Source organism: Tinamus guttatus, unplaced genomic scaffold (genome assembly GCF_059628265.1).
Source record: "Tinamus guttatus ecotype Peru unplaced genomic scaffold, ASM5962826v1 Tinamus_guttatus_pri_ptg000198l, whole genome shotgun sequence".
In the NCBI taxonomy this organism is placed as follows: Eukaryota; Metazoa; Chordata; class Aves; order Tinamiformes; family Tinamidae; genus Tinamus; species Tinamus guttatus.
Genome location: NW_028288732.1, coordinates 2,851,654 through 2,868,724, shown reverse-complemented (window position 1 = coordinate 2,868,724; position 17,071 = coordinate 2,851,654). Strand labels below are relative to the sequence as shown.

The window sequence follows — 17,071 nt, the reverse complement described above, 5'->3', positions numbered from 1 at the left end:
AATGCTGCAGTGTAGCATTTCTGTCATGACATCACTGCTAACAAGATGTACTGTGTGATGGCAACTCGTGAAGCATGGCAGATATTTGTGTTAGACAGTGCAGTAAGCTTGCAAAAGGAGGATATATTTTGAATAGTACTTGACAAGCTCCACCTATATTTTATTAAAATATCTGCATATCACTGAAGACTTGGGGTTACACAAGGCCTTGTTTGGCATTATTTAACATATTTAATTATATATCAGTGTTTTTAGGAGCTTTTTAGTCAACTAAAATTAGTACAATGGAGAGAATAGTAGGGCTTATCTCTATATAGGGCCTTTATATCATCCTTTCTCAACTTAAAATTATTATCATGTATTCAGCAGCTCAGCCCACATTGATTTTAAATACCATGATCATTTCATCTTTTACTTTCTAAGAAAGAATTCTGTAGGTCTGTACCTCTCACCCTAGTTTCCTCTACAGAAAACTTTTTGTCATCAGTAGCTTATCAAAAGTTGGAAAAGAAAGAGTCAGGCAGATCTGCACATCATAATGCCTAGCCCTACAACTCTACAACAGAAATAATAACATGTATATGCAACATAAATAACATGGTGTAAATGCTTGAATACAGGGTGCCCACAGGCAGAGCCATCTCTAAAGCCATACCTAGGTTTTACTTTAGGGGAATCAGGGTGGGTAACTCAGGAGAAAAGAGCTTGGAAGTGAACTAGCATAAATATGTAGTAGCCAGTCAGGAGACCAAGGTCATAGAGTGAATGGGGGCTCAGTGTAAATTAAGTTTTTCACCATTCAGCAGCACTTCAGCATGGAGTTCATTATTCACACAGGCAAAGTAGATTGTGTGGAGGTAAAAATTTTGTTATTTTTCCCCTCTTGATTTCATTAATTTGGTGCTATGTTTAACAGTAGATCATTAAGATTCTTCACAGTTTGTGGCAACACATTGGATTTCACTTTACTTGAAAGTATTCTGTGTAACATCAGCTGTAGTATATACCAAAATTAAAGTACACTTTCTGTATCATCTTTTAGATATTTATTTAAAGTGGATGTATTCTTCCCCCCTTAGCTTTTGTCTACTTAACGTGCTGTGTGAATTTTCGTCTTGTGTGTTTGATGTAGCTCGCTAGTGTGCATATGTATCTGTTTTGTAACGTTGAAGGCACCTCAGCCAGTTATTGACACTCTGCAATAGACCTAACAACATGTCTTTATTTGAATTATTTTCACCTTTTCGCAACTTGAAGTCCTGTGAAGTATTAATTGATGCAATCGTTTAACTGTATTTTGTGTTCTGAAGCTGTAATGGTTTAGTGTCATAGGAAAACTAGAAGTTTTTGAAAAACCCTGACATACTTTTCTTTGCCTGGGTAACTTTAAACTTGGAAAAAAAACATTTCTTTTTATAATTTGGTAAAGAAAATAAAATCAGTCTCACAGCTGGGACCTTGTACGTCATGTTTCGGCCCAGTGGGAAAATTGATGGGCAAGTTATAAACCTCTGAAATAGTGGTTTATAATGGAAATGCTGGCAGCCCTTTAACTATAGCAGCACAGGCAGTGCAGCAATAAATACTATACTTCATCTGTAAACAGAAATTTAGGATGCAGTTTGCAGCCTTGACCTTCAGGCTCCAACTGTGTTTAGATCATTAAGATTCCATAAATACTGTTATTTACAGCCTTCTGAAGGAAGAATTTGTGTGTGCAGTAAAGCACGTATTCTTCATGAAAAAATGATTGCTTCCTGTATGCCCATTTGGGCTCATATTCTCAACCTCAATCAAAGTACTTGACAAAAATTTGCTGAAGTTTAGACATCATTTTTAGTCTTGTGCTTGTCCTAATTCACAGCTCTCAATCTATTCTACATTTTCTCTTCTATGAGTTGAATTAAAAAGAAAGGTCTGTGTGTGTGTGTTTGTTTTTCTTTATTGGGAGAGGTAGATTGCAACCTACTTGTGCCTGTTAGTATACTAACGGGGGAATAATGCATCTTTTCTGCATCTCATTCGTATGGTCTGCATGCTCATTGCCATAGCTGTAGTCCTTTACTACGTATATGTACTTAATGCAATAAATCCTTCATCACAGCGGGTGCTGTAAGGCATTATTCTGTCATAATTGAGGCATTATCCATCTAGAATGAGCCATAAAATAATTCACGGTTACTAAGTAGAATTCAAATATCTGTGACTTCTGATAATTACATTAAGATATCCTCACTAAATTAAAGTAATGGTGATTTACACTGACAGGTTGTTCGGTATACTGTAAGTAAACACTGTAGTTCAGGTAATTATCCTTCTTATCTGAACTTGGTGACATTGAACTGAATATTTCACAATAACATACTTTGCCCATGATTTTCTATTTCCAGCTGAGCTGGAAATAGGCAAGTACAGCTTTCATCAGCTTATTTCAGTCTTACCCAGAAATTGGGCAGAATGAAAAATAATAGGTTGAGGATTATTATCCTGCTTTGCAAAGGTTAATTTCAAGCTTGATTTGAGATTATGATTCTAAATTTTATCATGTCTTAGAATTTATCTGGTTCCCAAAGGATAGCCCTGAGTAGATTTTCTATTTTCAATATACACATTTAGGAATAAAATAGGATAGTTATTGGTTACTTTTCATTGATCTTCCTTTGCTTCTCATTACAATTCGCATGATCTTGATAGTTTTGTGATTGATGTTTTGTCATTTTTGATGGCATAATCTGTAAAGATGTTGTTATATTTGTTTCTTTTAGCTGTCCATTCTCTCTTTTTTATAATCCATATTTATTTTAAATGTTTCTGTCCTGTATTTTTGTCATACTCATATTTTGTTATAATTATTAATAACCATAACTGCTCTACACTGCAATGGTATGGTGAAGATAAGAATATAGGTTCCTTTACATTAGGCACTCTAAAAACACCAGGGTGGGAGGAAACGTGATTGCAAACATATTGTCTTCTCAGTGAGATGGTCAGCGGCAGCAGTTATAGAAAATAATTCTCTAAATGCTGATAAATATATATATTTTTAAGTCTTACCTTCATCAGTATTCACAAAAGGAACATGTATTTTCCTGCCAAGGGCAGGAGAAGATAGATAGAAGTTTTTATATCTGAGATGTCTAAATAAAGGCTGCTTCAGACAAAAAAAAAAAAAAAACATGGATTAAATTAAAGACTGGGAGCAATTTCCCTACAGTGAAAGCAGCTTGTCTAATAAGGTCAAGAAAGTGTGAGATGGCCCCTGTTAGGATACTGATTAACCAAATCTCTTCATGGCTTCCGTGAGAGGACAACAAAATTAATTTCTGTACGTGAATGTTGATATGTTGGGCAATCAGGCAAGTGCATCCATGCTGAGTGATCCTGTTGGTCTCTTTTATGAACATCTTTGTCTTCTTTGCATCTGCTAATCTTTAGAGCTTTTTCTAAAAGACTAATGTTATGCTTCTTCATCTCTTTACCAAAATACCTACCAATGCACTCGTATTGGCAATGTCATGGATAAGATAACAAGCAAGCATCTTTGTCGTCTTTCTAAATGTAGAGCTCAAATCTTACATATGTCTACTGTAAGACCATTTCTCCTCTTCCTGCTGTACTTTACATTATTTCTTACATTTTGCTGATCACCACAGCCTCTATGTACCTTTCAGCCTCATTTCTCTGCCAGGTCCATGTGTATACTTTTTGGTATTCATACATAGAGCTAACATCTTTTTGCTACAAGGCCTAACATTCCTGTGGCATTATGAAAATGAGTATTAGTATTGCAAACAAATGAGGTGATAGAGAGAACTTCATAGAGAAGCACACATTTCTCTATGAGTACAAGCAGTGCCATTAAAATTGTCTATTCTTTCTGGATGCATTTGCTTTCTTCAGGTCTGTGTCTACAACTCAGCATTATTTTGATGGTAGAAAGATGCAGACATTCCTGCAATACCCCATGATGTTCCCAACAAGATTTCTAAATGTAAATGAGTCACTGAAAACAAAGTTTATGTCTTCAATCTTTAAAGGTAGAGAGGAAACAAGGCCTATGGGGACTTAGGCAGCATCTTCTGTTTCAGTTAAAACGTAGTTTTTATTCTTAATATAACAATTATATAATTATCGCATATTAAGATAGTTTAAGGAATACCTACCTTGTGACTGGTGGTTCTTTTAACAATTTTATAGAAGATTAAAAGTCAGCTTGTGTAAAGCCTCTTACTGCAGAGGTTCATCCTCCATAGCTTGCCAAGGTTTTCCTATCCATTAAGATTAAATACATCTATCACTGTTTTTTATGGATTTTTTTATGGAATGTTGGAAGTGTCATTGTGCTATATCAAGTAGAGGTATCAACCGACATATCTAATTACTGGAAAGATAAAGATAAATAATCTGTTTTCAAGATAAACATGGCAGTTTTTCATTGTTCATTTGTGTACGTTAAAAAACAACTTCTTTGCCTCATTTTTGCATGGGTACCTGGGTATGGCATTGGCTTTTCAATGGGATAAAAAGTAGGGGAAAACAGATCAGTGCATTACAATGTGCTGAAAGAAATACTCGATATAAGAAACAAAAGATTGCAGGTCCTAAATTTCCCATAATGAGATGAAAGATGCCTTTAGTACCACCTGAAAATGTAATTTGCTTTGCTGCTAATCTCATGGCACTCAAGGGTTTGTTGTTCACTAGAACAAATATTTTTCTTTCAGATTGGATTTTGTTATATTTATTCCCAATACATACACAGAGTCTATTGGATTTATTTCTATTTTGCTGATAAACTGCAACAGATTCTCAGGTGTCAAAAATCGCATACCCTAAGACTTTAGCTTCTAGAGATAAGTTTAATAGGAAGATTAAAGTCCTTATTTAAATCTCCATGTGTAAACAAGCAGCTCATTGACTTTATCGAGGATAAGCATTAAAGATGCAAATATTTATAGAGACCTGCTAATCTTACATAGTGACATGGATAAACATGTAAAACAATGTCATTTAAAAAAGAGCACAAAAAAGAACTTTCACAACACACTAATTCTGTCTCATTATATAGACTTAATTCTATCTCATTATTTAGGCTCTTTGCAGATTTATTGTATTTCATTATGAACTCTTCATTTGTGGCTTCAAATGGGAAGTTTTTCTCTATATTTTCTTTCCTTTAATGCTTTAGACAGTTTTCATCTATGAAGACTTCAATTCTGACCTGAACAACAACATGCAAAATAATTTTTCTGTTTTCTGCATCCTACAGGATGGAGCAGAGAGTGATAAGGTGTGATGTGCTGATGACTCTTACTGTGGGAAATATTGCAATAGTCCGTGTAGCATTGGCAGGAATAAATTGTAATGTTTAGTTTTATAATATTATCTGCCATATGAAATTTGTGAATACAATACTAGAATGCTGCTGGGGAGGAAAGGGAAGGAAATGTGTATAGTTCTAGAATACTTAACCTCAGATTTTGCCATTCAGTCAGAAAATACTGATTTTCTTCCCATTGCACTGCAATGTTGTTCATCTGACTTTTTAACCTACTATTTTTTGCCTTTTGAAATCTGCATCTCCTTTTCTTCTGTGATTGTTCCACCTCTCATAAGTGCAATTGTGGTAATAATTTGCTTTCTAATCCCTTGCTAGTGTTCTGTATCTCTGTCAGTAACATGATGATTCTCTTTTTTTCTTAGATTCACTTCTCCAGGAAAATGTTGTCTCCTTCTCACTGTATTTACAAACTTGGTCTTATTGTGCCTTGCTTTGCACACTGGTAATGTATTTGTCCTTCCCTATCCATCCTTGCCGTCAATGTCCACATCTTCTTCATTCTGGTTTTACACAACATTTTCTTCTTTCCATATTGTTTTGAAGCATCTGAAATATTATTACCTTCTTGACTCACTTCTCCCTATTCCTCGATTTCTTGGTTTATGAGATTTAAGATCCTATGTCACGCTTATAGTATTATATAAAAAACCACAGCTACTTCTGCTCTCAGCCTCACAAAAACTGTTGGAGAAAGAAGTCGCTGTGATTATTCATTTACTAGGCCAAATACATAGAGTTTCATCCACAGAGATGTGGACTCTTTCTTTAATACTCACCTATGTGTGGAGCAACATATTTGCCATTGCATACATGTAGTAATAATTACTAGCTTGATAATGCCCTTACAGATTCCTGCTGTGCCTTGTGATTTTTCTTGTGACTGCTTGTCATGCTGAATTATGCTGTTCCTTCATACTTAGAAAGGCAGTTACATGAGTATACACATCTACAGCCCTGTCTGTAGGGTGCATCACATCTATTATGTTTTTGATATGGTGAATATTTCTGTGTATGTTATAATTTAATACAGCATTTATGTCTCTGAAGACAACAATTCCTCATTTATCCAGGTCAAGAATATTTGATTGCAGAGAAAGAGTTCATTATTTTTGTGCAGTTTTATAAAGTAGTAGATTACAAATTTACCAAATCTGAAACTTAATTGTTTCTTGCATTATTTCTGTTTTTATTTTAAATGGTCGAACCTACAGAATTCTTTACATGCAAGAAATGCATGGTTCCAGGTTTTAGGTTATGACAGATAGAAGTCAGGAATCACTGATGTATGTTTGAATTACTAGCTGGGAATTTTTCTAAAACAAAATATAAAAATAAGAATTCATTGGTACTAAAAGAGGCAATAGTCAATATGTCATGCTCCTCCTTACAAGATATTGAAAATATTTGAGTAATCTTTACTGTGACAAAAGTATTCTATGCCTACATGCTGTAGAATTTAATTTAAAAAAAAAAAACAACTGCAGATATTTTTTCAATTGAGATATTGTCACTTTTTTTTTTTAAGTAAATAATTACCTCTCATATTTATGCCTCTTCTGATTCCAGCAATGTTGATGCATGTCTTGCGCATCTTGTGGTATGGAGTTACATAAAAATAGTCCATGCAAGGGCTGGCAGGGGAGATCAAGACAATTTGTTGCAACAGGCACTGGACACTGCCTTTTACTGCTTTCTTTAGAAATAGTTTTCCTCTCTAGGAGTCAGATGTTTTACATATGTAATTTCTAAATAAAAATCACTATGAAGGCTTCAGAATATCAGCTGTGAGCCAATTTGAAATAATTTTATTAATTTGCTTCCCTCAAGTCCTTCAAAATAGGAGCACATCTGCCTTGAATTTGCTTTCCAGACGGAGACATCCTTAAAACAAAAATAGTTTCCTCCAAATTATTCAGCATAAGCATATGCTTCTCCATTTGAAAAGCATTAGCATAGCATAAATCAATCTAAGAGCAGCATGCTCACATTTGTTACCAACAGCTATCACTACATTATGTTAAATTTAATGAAGTGTCTTTCAGACTATTTATTACCAACAAATATCATTTTAAAATAAAACTACTTTTATTTTGCTAAATGCATAAATCACTGAAGTATAGATAGTCTTTGTTCTAAGAAATTACAAGAAAAAAAAATTAAAGAGTTTTAAAGCTCTTTAGCCGTTACAAAAAATCACTTTTTACTTTTGGAGAATGGTTCCACCCTAATCTTCCTTTTTCTTTCCTGTTCTTTGACATCATTCTGTACTTTTGAAGTCGTAGTACTGATTCTTCTCACTTACTGATCTTACTTAATCCAAAGAAAGACAGAAGGAACTTAACTGAAGTCAGCATATTTTTACCTGTTGAAAAATTGTGAGTTAAACAGTAATATTGAGGCTCAGCCCTTGCAAGAAAATATACTGTATAAGTCAAATTTTACTCAATCTTTAAACTATTTAGGCTTCTTAATTCTTACTTGAGCCTGTTACAGAATCACAGTGCTTTTATGATTAGAACCTGGACTACTTCCAGGCTCCCTTTATTCGTGTTTATTTCACATATATTCTCAGTTAAGGGGCAGCATGTCCTTTAACTCAAAGAGTTAAACTCAAAGAGCAAGTGAGATTAAGATGAGGTATTGCACATTCTGTAGATAAGACCATAAGTTAATAAACCATATGTGGCTGTCAATAAGACTTAAAAAAAGTAGGAAGGAAGAAATATTGATGGAGATCAAAGGGATTAGGGACCTCGAGGAAGGAGGGAACCCTTCTGTAACTTCACCATAAAATGCTCTGATACACGAGGGTAAACAAAAGAATATAAATCAGCTGATGCCTTTTCCAGGGGTGAAGAATTTATAATATTTATTTCCTGCAATAAGCCAAATTCCTGTGGAACTAGAGTCCTGACATGTAAATAGTTCTGTTAGAATGCATTTATTTATATATTCAGTTAGAATAGTATTTTGTGTTTTACAAATATGAATGAAAACAAGATTCCTAGAGCTAAGGAAATTATGTTCAAAACTGAACATTATCAGGAGAAAGGGAAATGTAGAAACCCTCCCCTTTTTTTTTCCTTTTTTTTTTTTTTGGTGCTCAGAGAGGACAAGAAAAAATAATTTAGAGATTTATAAAACTGAATTTGTGAGGGTGCTGAAACAGTTCTATTCACAGCACATTGGGTTATAACTAGAAAAGACAGAGGGTGCCTATAGCACTTACCTATAAATATTCCACTGAGACAAACTGATCTCCTTTCTTGTTGGACTGTATACTTGCTGCCATGAATTAATGGTTTAGTAATTACTTTCCTTTTCAAAAATGTACACATTGGCTCTTAGATAGGAGGTTATTTGTAAGCAACTGAATAATTCAGCTTTTGTTGCACATTACTCACATACATATTTTTCTTGTACACAAAATAATCCTTTTTCATGACAAGAATAATGCAGTAATCTGCTTTTTTCCTGTACTCTCCAGTTGCTCTAATATAATCTCCAAAATCATTGTGTAAAGCCATTATGTTATCTAGTGTGATTTATCGTTCTAAAATTTGTCGTGTTCATATCAGTTTGGTGAGAGTGGTATTACACCTGTGTTTGTGATAATGAAAAACAGCATTTAACCATAAACGCATTATATTCATCAATAATGCATATGCTCATAGACCTACAATAGGCTCATAAAAGTTACAGATGAGATTCTTTTGGAATTCATCTTATAAGTTTCTTTTCCTTAGTTTACTAAGCCTGGCTCATTTGTATGGAGATACTTTATCTCTTTTATAGGTACTGTCTGAAGTTATTAATTAGGTTTTTTAGCTCAGTGTTACACGTTTCAGGTCACTGTTATGTGTCATTGAAACAAGCCCATTAAGATGAGTGATGTGTGTTGTAATTTTGTTAGTGTCACCAGTAACATATTACACTTCCCTTTTAGAAGTGTCTTTCTCGGTTGCGTGAGTCAGACTGACTGTATGAATTACATGTATAATATCAAAATAGTTAAAGATGAAGGTACATACTTAAGCAATTAGGAGAGAGGCTGGAATTGATGTTCTTTTTAAGGTGTAGGCTACAAAAACAATTTGCATTAAGGAATGTTCAAGTAATTGAGTTTCAGAGGGTAAACAAAAGATACTCCTATACATGTTGTGGTCATACAGTGATGCCTTGTGCCAGTGTCAGGACTGAGTCTTATATTTTCCAGTCAGTGTGTAATTTCGAATGAAAACTCTTTTCTGACTTGTAAAGGCATGGAAAAAATAAAGTAGCATGATCTTTTTTTTTTTTTTTTTTTTTTTTTTTTTTTCATTTGATGAAGCTTGGACAGAGGTAAGAAAACTCTAAAACTGAAAAATTGAGGAATGCAGCAAAAAAGTATCATGGCTTGCAAAGTAGATAGGTAACTGCGAAGTAAAAGGAAGTCAATATTTTGTTGATATTCCCAGATGTATAGGGTAAAAAATACAAAGACAGCAAAATTGTGTTTTGAGGATAGAAATGATTTCATATCTTTGAAAAACATTCAAAGCATCTGTGCAAACTGAAGAAAAGGATAAGGATTGTAGATGTTCGATGATATCATTTATTCTGCTACTTCATTATCATTTTCCTTGGTAGCCTTACAATTTAGATGACTCTTAATCTGCAGAAGATGCGCTTTGGTGATCTTCTGTCTTGCAGGTGGATATACTTGGCAGTTTTGTTATTAATTTGGAGTTGCCACTGTCCTGTCATGCAATTAGGTCACTGGTGGAGTGTGCGAGTTGCCCTGATTTCTTGCCATTTTCATTCTGTGAAAGTACTCGCCCCCAACACCTTCTCTGCACTCAAGGATGAAGTCCTACGCCAGATCACTTGCAGCTTTCCTGTTTTGATTTTCGCTCACTTGTTTACAATCAAAGGAGCCCCTGGGTGGAGATTTATGATATTTACATGCTCTTCTAATTAGGATAATGACTACACCTGCTTTTAGATAACATTTCTCTCCTGCTTCAAAGTCTTGTTGAAATCACAGGCTAACTTTGAATTCTGAGCCTTCGACATCTCATGCAGACATTTCAAAAGGAACCTACATTTGCGTGTATTTCTATGAAAGTCATTAAAAATGTCTGGCAGATACTATCATACAAAAACACAGACCTTTGTGTCATAAGGATGTAGCTGTGCTTTTGACCTGTTTCCTTCATCAGATATGTGGCATTAGAGATGTGTTGCTCTTGTCTGGATGGCACAAAGGATTATTAATGAAGGCTCTTCTGAAGACTGTATGTGTTTTACCATTGACTTCAGTGCAGCTAGGATTTCACCTCTGAAAGGTGAAATAAGGAACAGGTAGAAAAAGAAGAATATCTTTCCCAGAGTAAAAAAAACAAACAAAACAAAACACTTTTTTTTTTACAAGGAAATAAATAGAACTAGCTACGACATAAAATATTGCTTGGGAGTTTGATAGGCCTAGGTTCATGATTTTGAGAAAATCTTGAATGCCCAAGGAGGAGTGCGAGATTTCTTGGACAAATTTTCTGAATGTTTGCATGTAAATACACTGACATCAATAGACAGATACAGTTTAGAAAGCCTTAGTATATATGTGGTTGGGCTGTGTTTGCCACGGGTCAGTTTTACTATACGTAATATATATCATTTGCTTGAAGGGATCCTTGTTGATTTTGATGAATTGTTTGGAGTAAGAGTTTTGCAATTTTCCATTGTTCTCTTTTAGGAATATTCTTTACAGACTAAATGAAAGAACAAGCCAGTTTTCAGTACTGCTAAAGGCACTGGAGCACTGCAAGCTACATCAGTCAAATGAGACCATTCAAGCAGCCTTGTCGGAGGTGCTGAACAGCATCAATTCAGCTCAGGTTTACTTCAAAGCAGGACTTGATGTGTTTGAGACTGCCTTGGCTGGAAAGAAATGAGAGGATTCTGTGCATTCCAAGATGTTTGGTTACAACTTGCAAAACAAAAGTTCGACTCAGAGCAGAGGTTCTCTGAGGATGAAACCTTTCTCAACTTTTCTTTCGCTGCCGCTTAAAGGTACTGCAACGCGTGTTTTTATAAGGATAAAACAGTCTTTTGCACTGTTTGCAGTGTATCTCAAATGTCTTGTTTCTGAATGTATAAAACATAATGAGAGGGAATAACACTTAAGGTATGATTTTTGTAAGGACATCTGCTGTATTTTATATGGAAAAAATATTTTTATTTCTAAGAGCTCAGTATTCCAAAGTACTGACCGTGTCCCCCAATACACTGAAGATCTGCTCCTGGGACAACCCAGATTTATAGCCAGGTGTGCTTTCAGTGCCTCCTGTTGATTCAAACTACTCAGATAATTTTAAATCTTTGAAATCTTATCTTTTGAAAATACCTTTTTTTTCTCCAAGTTGAAAGATGTGGCATTTCCTTGGGTAGCCAATGCTGGTGTTAAACAGGAAATGCTCCAAACACTCTGGTCAGCCTAATCCAACTTTCTGAAACAATCTTTAGTCCTGTGGAATAGTAAGAAATACTTCCATTCTGGGAACAAAGATGACTTTCGATTATTTCTTTTTTGTACAAAATAGATGGGTCTTTTCCACTACTAATTCTTGGAGATAAATGCATGTGAAGATTTCAAATTATTTGAAAAGTTTGAATCAATTCTTAGATCTGAAAAAATACATATTTTGAAGGTTTATATTAAATAAAAGAACTGCCTAATCTTTTAAGGCTACAGGCACGATAACTTTGCAGGTTAAAAAGCAACTCACTTGAAGGTCTCCTTGCATTTCTGGAGAGGACTAAATGAAAAGAAGAGTTCTAAGTTTGAAGAAAACATTTAAGGTTTCACCGCTCGGACACTACCCACTGTTCCAAGCTGGATCGATCTGTCCATCTAGAGTCCTGGATAAAGGATCTGGATTGCTATCAAAAAGAAGCCAACCATAGTTTACATTCTACAAGAGAACCACCAATGAACTCTGAAGGTACAAGCTGGTGAAGCGTATGGCATGACTAAGACTCAAACCTGTTGTTGATTGTGGAATCCCTGTACAAAGGCTGTGGTTACACCAGTCCCGTGCTGGCCTGAAGCAGTCTGTGAGTGAAGGTTTCAGAGGATGCACTGTCCTGAACGCTGTGGAGATAATATGTCCACATGAGAATTGCAAGTCTTCATACTTTATATCTGGGGGGAGAAAGAGGGAGCCTGGAGCTTAAGAAAAAGAAAATCCATATGGATTCCAAGAATTGAAGTATAATTTATTGATAGTTATCTGAGATGTATTGTTATCCATTTTGCTGTGAAAATGTTATGGAGACATTTCAAGTTTCAATACAAGTGGAGCAAATGGCCATATTAGTGTAGAATATTTGGCCCTCAGGAAGATTTCAAGGTGCAGAATTTGCTGAAAGGATGCAAGGTCATGAACTACCACAATATTTTTTTAAAATACATGTTCACAGAATGAAAAATGTGACTTGTTTACAACTCCAGGTCTCTACTTCTCCAAAGGCCTTAGCAAACATACCTCTTATTAGCAGTGACCTGGTGCAGAATAGGTACAGCCATGCTGTTGCTACATTTCTTTGCAAGTCTTTGTAGCATAGACAAAGCATTCCTGATCTGAGTGGACTAGACAGTTGTACAGCCAGAACTGAAGTGGCAAAATCTGCATTATATTGGGAGGGAACGTAAACATGATTAACTCATATCTTTTTTCATCATCTGATAGTCAAGAGTATATGATTATTTTCCTAATGCAGGTACTGATTCTGCTTACTGCAGAGGGAGTTCAACTTCTGAAGAGTAATATTTTTTTTCTGATTTTTATTGTGCCCATCTCCTAGTTTTGTGTAATTTTTATTATTTCAGTACTTAGGTGGTTGGAATAGACACATTCGAGCTGTATGCTCTTTATTTGGTGGTGTTACTTAGGGATATACTGTCTGTGCTATATTTGAATTATAGTTTCTTATAGGGACCACTCTTCTGATCGTCAGTTTAGCAACAATTTTTCTTAGATAACTGACTTCTTCTGGAGTCAACACCTGTGGTGATAAATCATAAGGGTCAGGTGCCATTAAGACCAAAAATAGAGACTAACACTTTCTGAAGTCTTTAATCTGCCAGATAAATTTAATAACTGCTTCCTGAGTCTTAATATGTACAATCTCCCAAACCTTCCTGTAATGTAGCCCAAACTGCACTCATAAAAAATCAGTGAAATATTTGGGGAAGAGTATCCCTCTTGTATGATTTCTCAACCATATAATTCCCCACTAAAACATTTCTCTTGTTTTCTCACTAATGTCCTTCTATAACCACTTTAAAAATAGCAGACTTCAAAGTACTCTACTGCAAAAAAGCACTGCTGTGGTAAGTGTCTGTCTGTTCTAGAGACAATCATATATTCTCATTGGGGAGATGAATCAGATGAGCTATTTAGGGACTTAAATGGATTGGATTCAATGGCATCTCATACTTTGAGATCTCTAAGCCTTTATTTCAAATGTTCAGATCTTATGTGTATAAGTGAGCTCTCAGTGATAATATTTGCACTGTTATAGCTTTGGAAAAGGCACTTTTGATCCGTATCCTGCCATTGATTTTTAAATCCTATCTATTGACTTTTAAAAAATTGATAGCACGTTAAACCCCTAAAAGGCTGACGTATTTCTAACAGAATTTTATCCAGGCAGATGTGGAACATCTAAGGGCACAGTGAAAGAAAAGTGTTAGTATATCATAATAACTTACCCAGATTAAGTTCATTCCCATATTTATTTCAATAAATGCAGCACCTTAAAGGCAGCAGTATGTTTGCAAATTGCCTGAATGATACTAAAAATCTGTTACCTTTTCAGAAACATCAGCTAGCAGAGAGAGAATAACAAACACATTGATAGCTGAGCAGTCTAGAGTCATGCTCACAGTGACCAGAAAATCCTGCAGCTTGCAATATTTGTGTGTGTTGAGCCAGTTGATAATAAAAGGCTAAGAAGATTTTATTAGTGCATATTTTAGTGAGTCCATAAAGAAGCTAAAGTATAATCAACTGAGATGAATAATAAGGACATGGGAGCTGGATTTTGAGTACCAACCTTAAAATAGGCCATGAATTGCTTTTATCATCTGAGAAAAAAATAGCCCGTTTTGATGTATAGTATCTGTTTGAATACACAAATGCAGAAATACGCAAATGCTTTATATCTTCAAAGCATTGTACAGCCACTTATTTATTTGCAGTGATATGATACATATACATAAACATAAATGTAAAACAGAAGCCCATGAGGAATTTAGCAAGCACTTTTCACTGCTTCACTTCCCTTTCAGAAAGTATTTCATTCTAAAGGTGTAAAATAAGACCCTTCAGCTGACCTTAGCTGCTGGAGCAGCAGGTGGGGAATCTCTCAGATAGCTGCTTTCTTCCTAAGATGTAGCTGCTCCAAATCTCTTTCCTTACTTCTTTGTTACTAATTATTTTAATTGGTATAATTGTATATCTGTAATTTCATTCAGTGAAAACTCAGCAAAATCTTTGGGATCCCACAGTAAATATAATGGAAAATTTAGCTAAAGTGATTATTTTTTTAGTTCATTATTTCCAATATTTATTTTTTAGGCTCTAGAGACAAATGTCTTTATCTTTAGAGGGGTTTTTTTTTTGTACAGTCCCTGCTTCCAAATCAGAAGAGTTCTATATCAATTAAAGGCATGATGGAGAACATAAGATGCATTAGAAAATGCAGGGAGCAAAAAGCAATACCTGGCACATTTGGGTGGTTATATGCCCTGAATGTATGTATTTGAACCAGACTTCAGGAGCTCTATGCAATTCTATGGCATGTGTGGTGCAGAAAGTCAGGGAGAGAGGGTAATTGCATGAGTCCGTTCTAAGTTTAAAAGCTATTCCATGCTGTAGACATAGATGTGTTTGGGCCTGTATTCTCAAGGGAGCAGTTCAGACGTTCCTCAGAAGCTATTATCTGTGTTAGAAATGGGTACCTTTGAGGTAGGTTATGGTTGGTAATACCAGGAGTCAAGCATTGAGAGGAAGATGTTCTTTCCCCTTACTTTTCTGTAGTATTTTACCAGTATTTATTCTATCAGTCCCAGAGAACTGTGTGATAGAAAACATATCTCATTTTAAAATGCCTAGGATCTGAATTTTGAGATTAATCTTATACAAAAGTCCATGTGTCCAAAGCATAGTCAGTCTTCTATTGTAGCCCTAAGTCTTGTTACAAAACTTTTGGAACACAGACTGTAATATTGCAGATAAGGATCTCAGAAATGTAGAATACATAGCTACAGACTTTCTTTAAAGTTAAATATATGGTAAAAATGACTTGCCTTCTAATGTGGGGGTAAGATTTCATTCTCCAGGATAGTTTTTGGTGACTCTAACCATCAGACTGGCTTTCCTCCACTGCCACCTTCTTCTCCAATGTCCTCGCATTTGGCTTCTCTTCCATTCTCATGCCACATGTTGACTTTACCCATTTCTCATCACCTTCTGTCCAGTAATCCCCCCTTATGTTTATTCTCTTTCCCTATCACATCTTAGTCTCCCCATTAACTCACCAACTATCAAATCAATCCCTTCCTTTCTCCCTCTGATTCCAGTCACCCTTTTGGTTCCCCATCTGATTCCAGTTTCCTTAGCCAATCGTTTCAGTTTGCTTGTTACCTCAACTCTCTTGTTTTGTGCTTTCTTTCATGGATCTGTGAGATCTGTGCCCAATTTCACCTTTCCACATCTTGATGGAAAATTACAAAGGATATAGGAGACCAGCTTAGCTTTCTTAGGTTTAGATTCCCATTCCTGGTACAGTTTGTCATAGTAAAGAGTTGAAAGTGATGGAAGGGTTCTCCTCAGATCCAGGTGGATAACACTTGACTGAAGGGAAGTAGATTTTATTGGGGAAGGCAAAGTAATTTTCCTTAGTGTCTTTCTCTTTTTCAATGGACTATTTCTGCAGGAAATTTTCTCAGATAATTCCTGGGTAGATAGATAATGATCTCGAAAGTTTTGAATTAAAGCTTTTGAAGTCTGAAGAATAATAATGGATAGAAAAACTTAATCAGAGGGAGTAATACCAGCTCTGTCTACAGAATGAAGTAGTCTGTAAGCACCTACTTTTTCTGCAGTTGTGTGAGTAGTCCAGTATCTTCCACTGCACAAGAGCAATATATGATAGTTCTGTGTGTAAATAGATGACAATAAGGAAATAATCAGAGCAGAAGCAAAACTTGGTTACTGTATTACAGTGTTTTAAGTGATTAATAATAATAAGGACTCAAGCCATAAACACAAACATGCACTTGTACGTGTAATTTGAACATAGGAAGTGCCTAAGAATAATCAAGACTCATTTAAGGAGCAGACAGGTAGCAAAAAATTTAATACTATCTGAATTAGACTTTATATTTTCTAAAACTGGTGCTATTAAGCCTTAAATTATTTTTTCCTGAATTTAATCCCATTGCCCCTTGTTATTTCTATTATTACATCTACACACTGGTTATAGTTGGAGGATACTTAAACCTGTAGGTTTAGATTTACTGAAAGCTTGAATTGAAAGCTTGACTTGGTCTGTTTCTTTCAGCAATGTTAACTTTACCATGACTGTCTTTAAAGGTACAATTTTACATCAATAAAGGTAGCAGAATTTGTCCATAGTTATGGAATTTCTCCAAACATTTATTATTTATGTGTTGTTTATTCT

The 17,071-nt window shown here is 35.2% G+C and overlaps 1 protein-coding gene across 1 annotated transcript in view; it reads left to right on the top strand.

The window, feature by feature from the left end:
* The window catches only part of NAALADL2 (N-acetylated alpha-linked acidic dipeptidase like 2), a 212,826-nt gene extending 201,134 nt beyond the window's left edge, over nucleotides 1-11,692 (top strand). The window contains exon 14 of the mRNA XM_088523818.1: nucleotides 11,076-11,692. Within this exon, the coding sequence (XP_088379944.1) occupies nucleotides 11,076-11,274 (199 nt within the window). The 3' untranslated portion in view covers nucleotides 11,275-11,692. The remainder of the gene's footprint in view (nucleotides 1-11,075) is intronic.
* The last annotated feature ends 5,379 nt before the right edge of the window (nucleotides 11,693-17,071 follow it).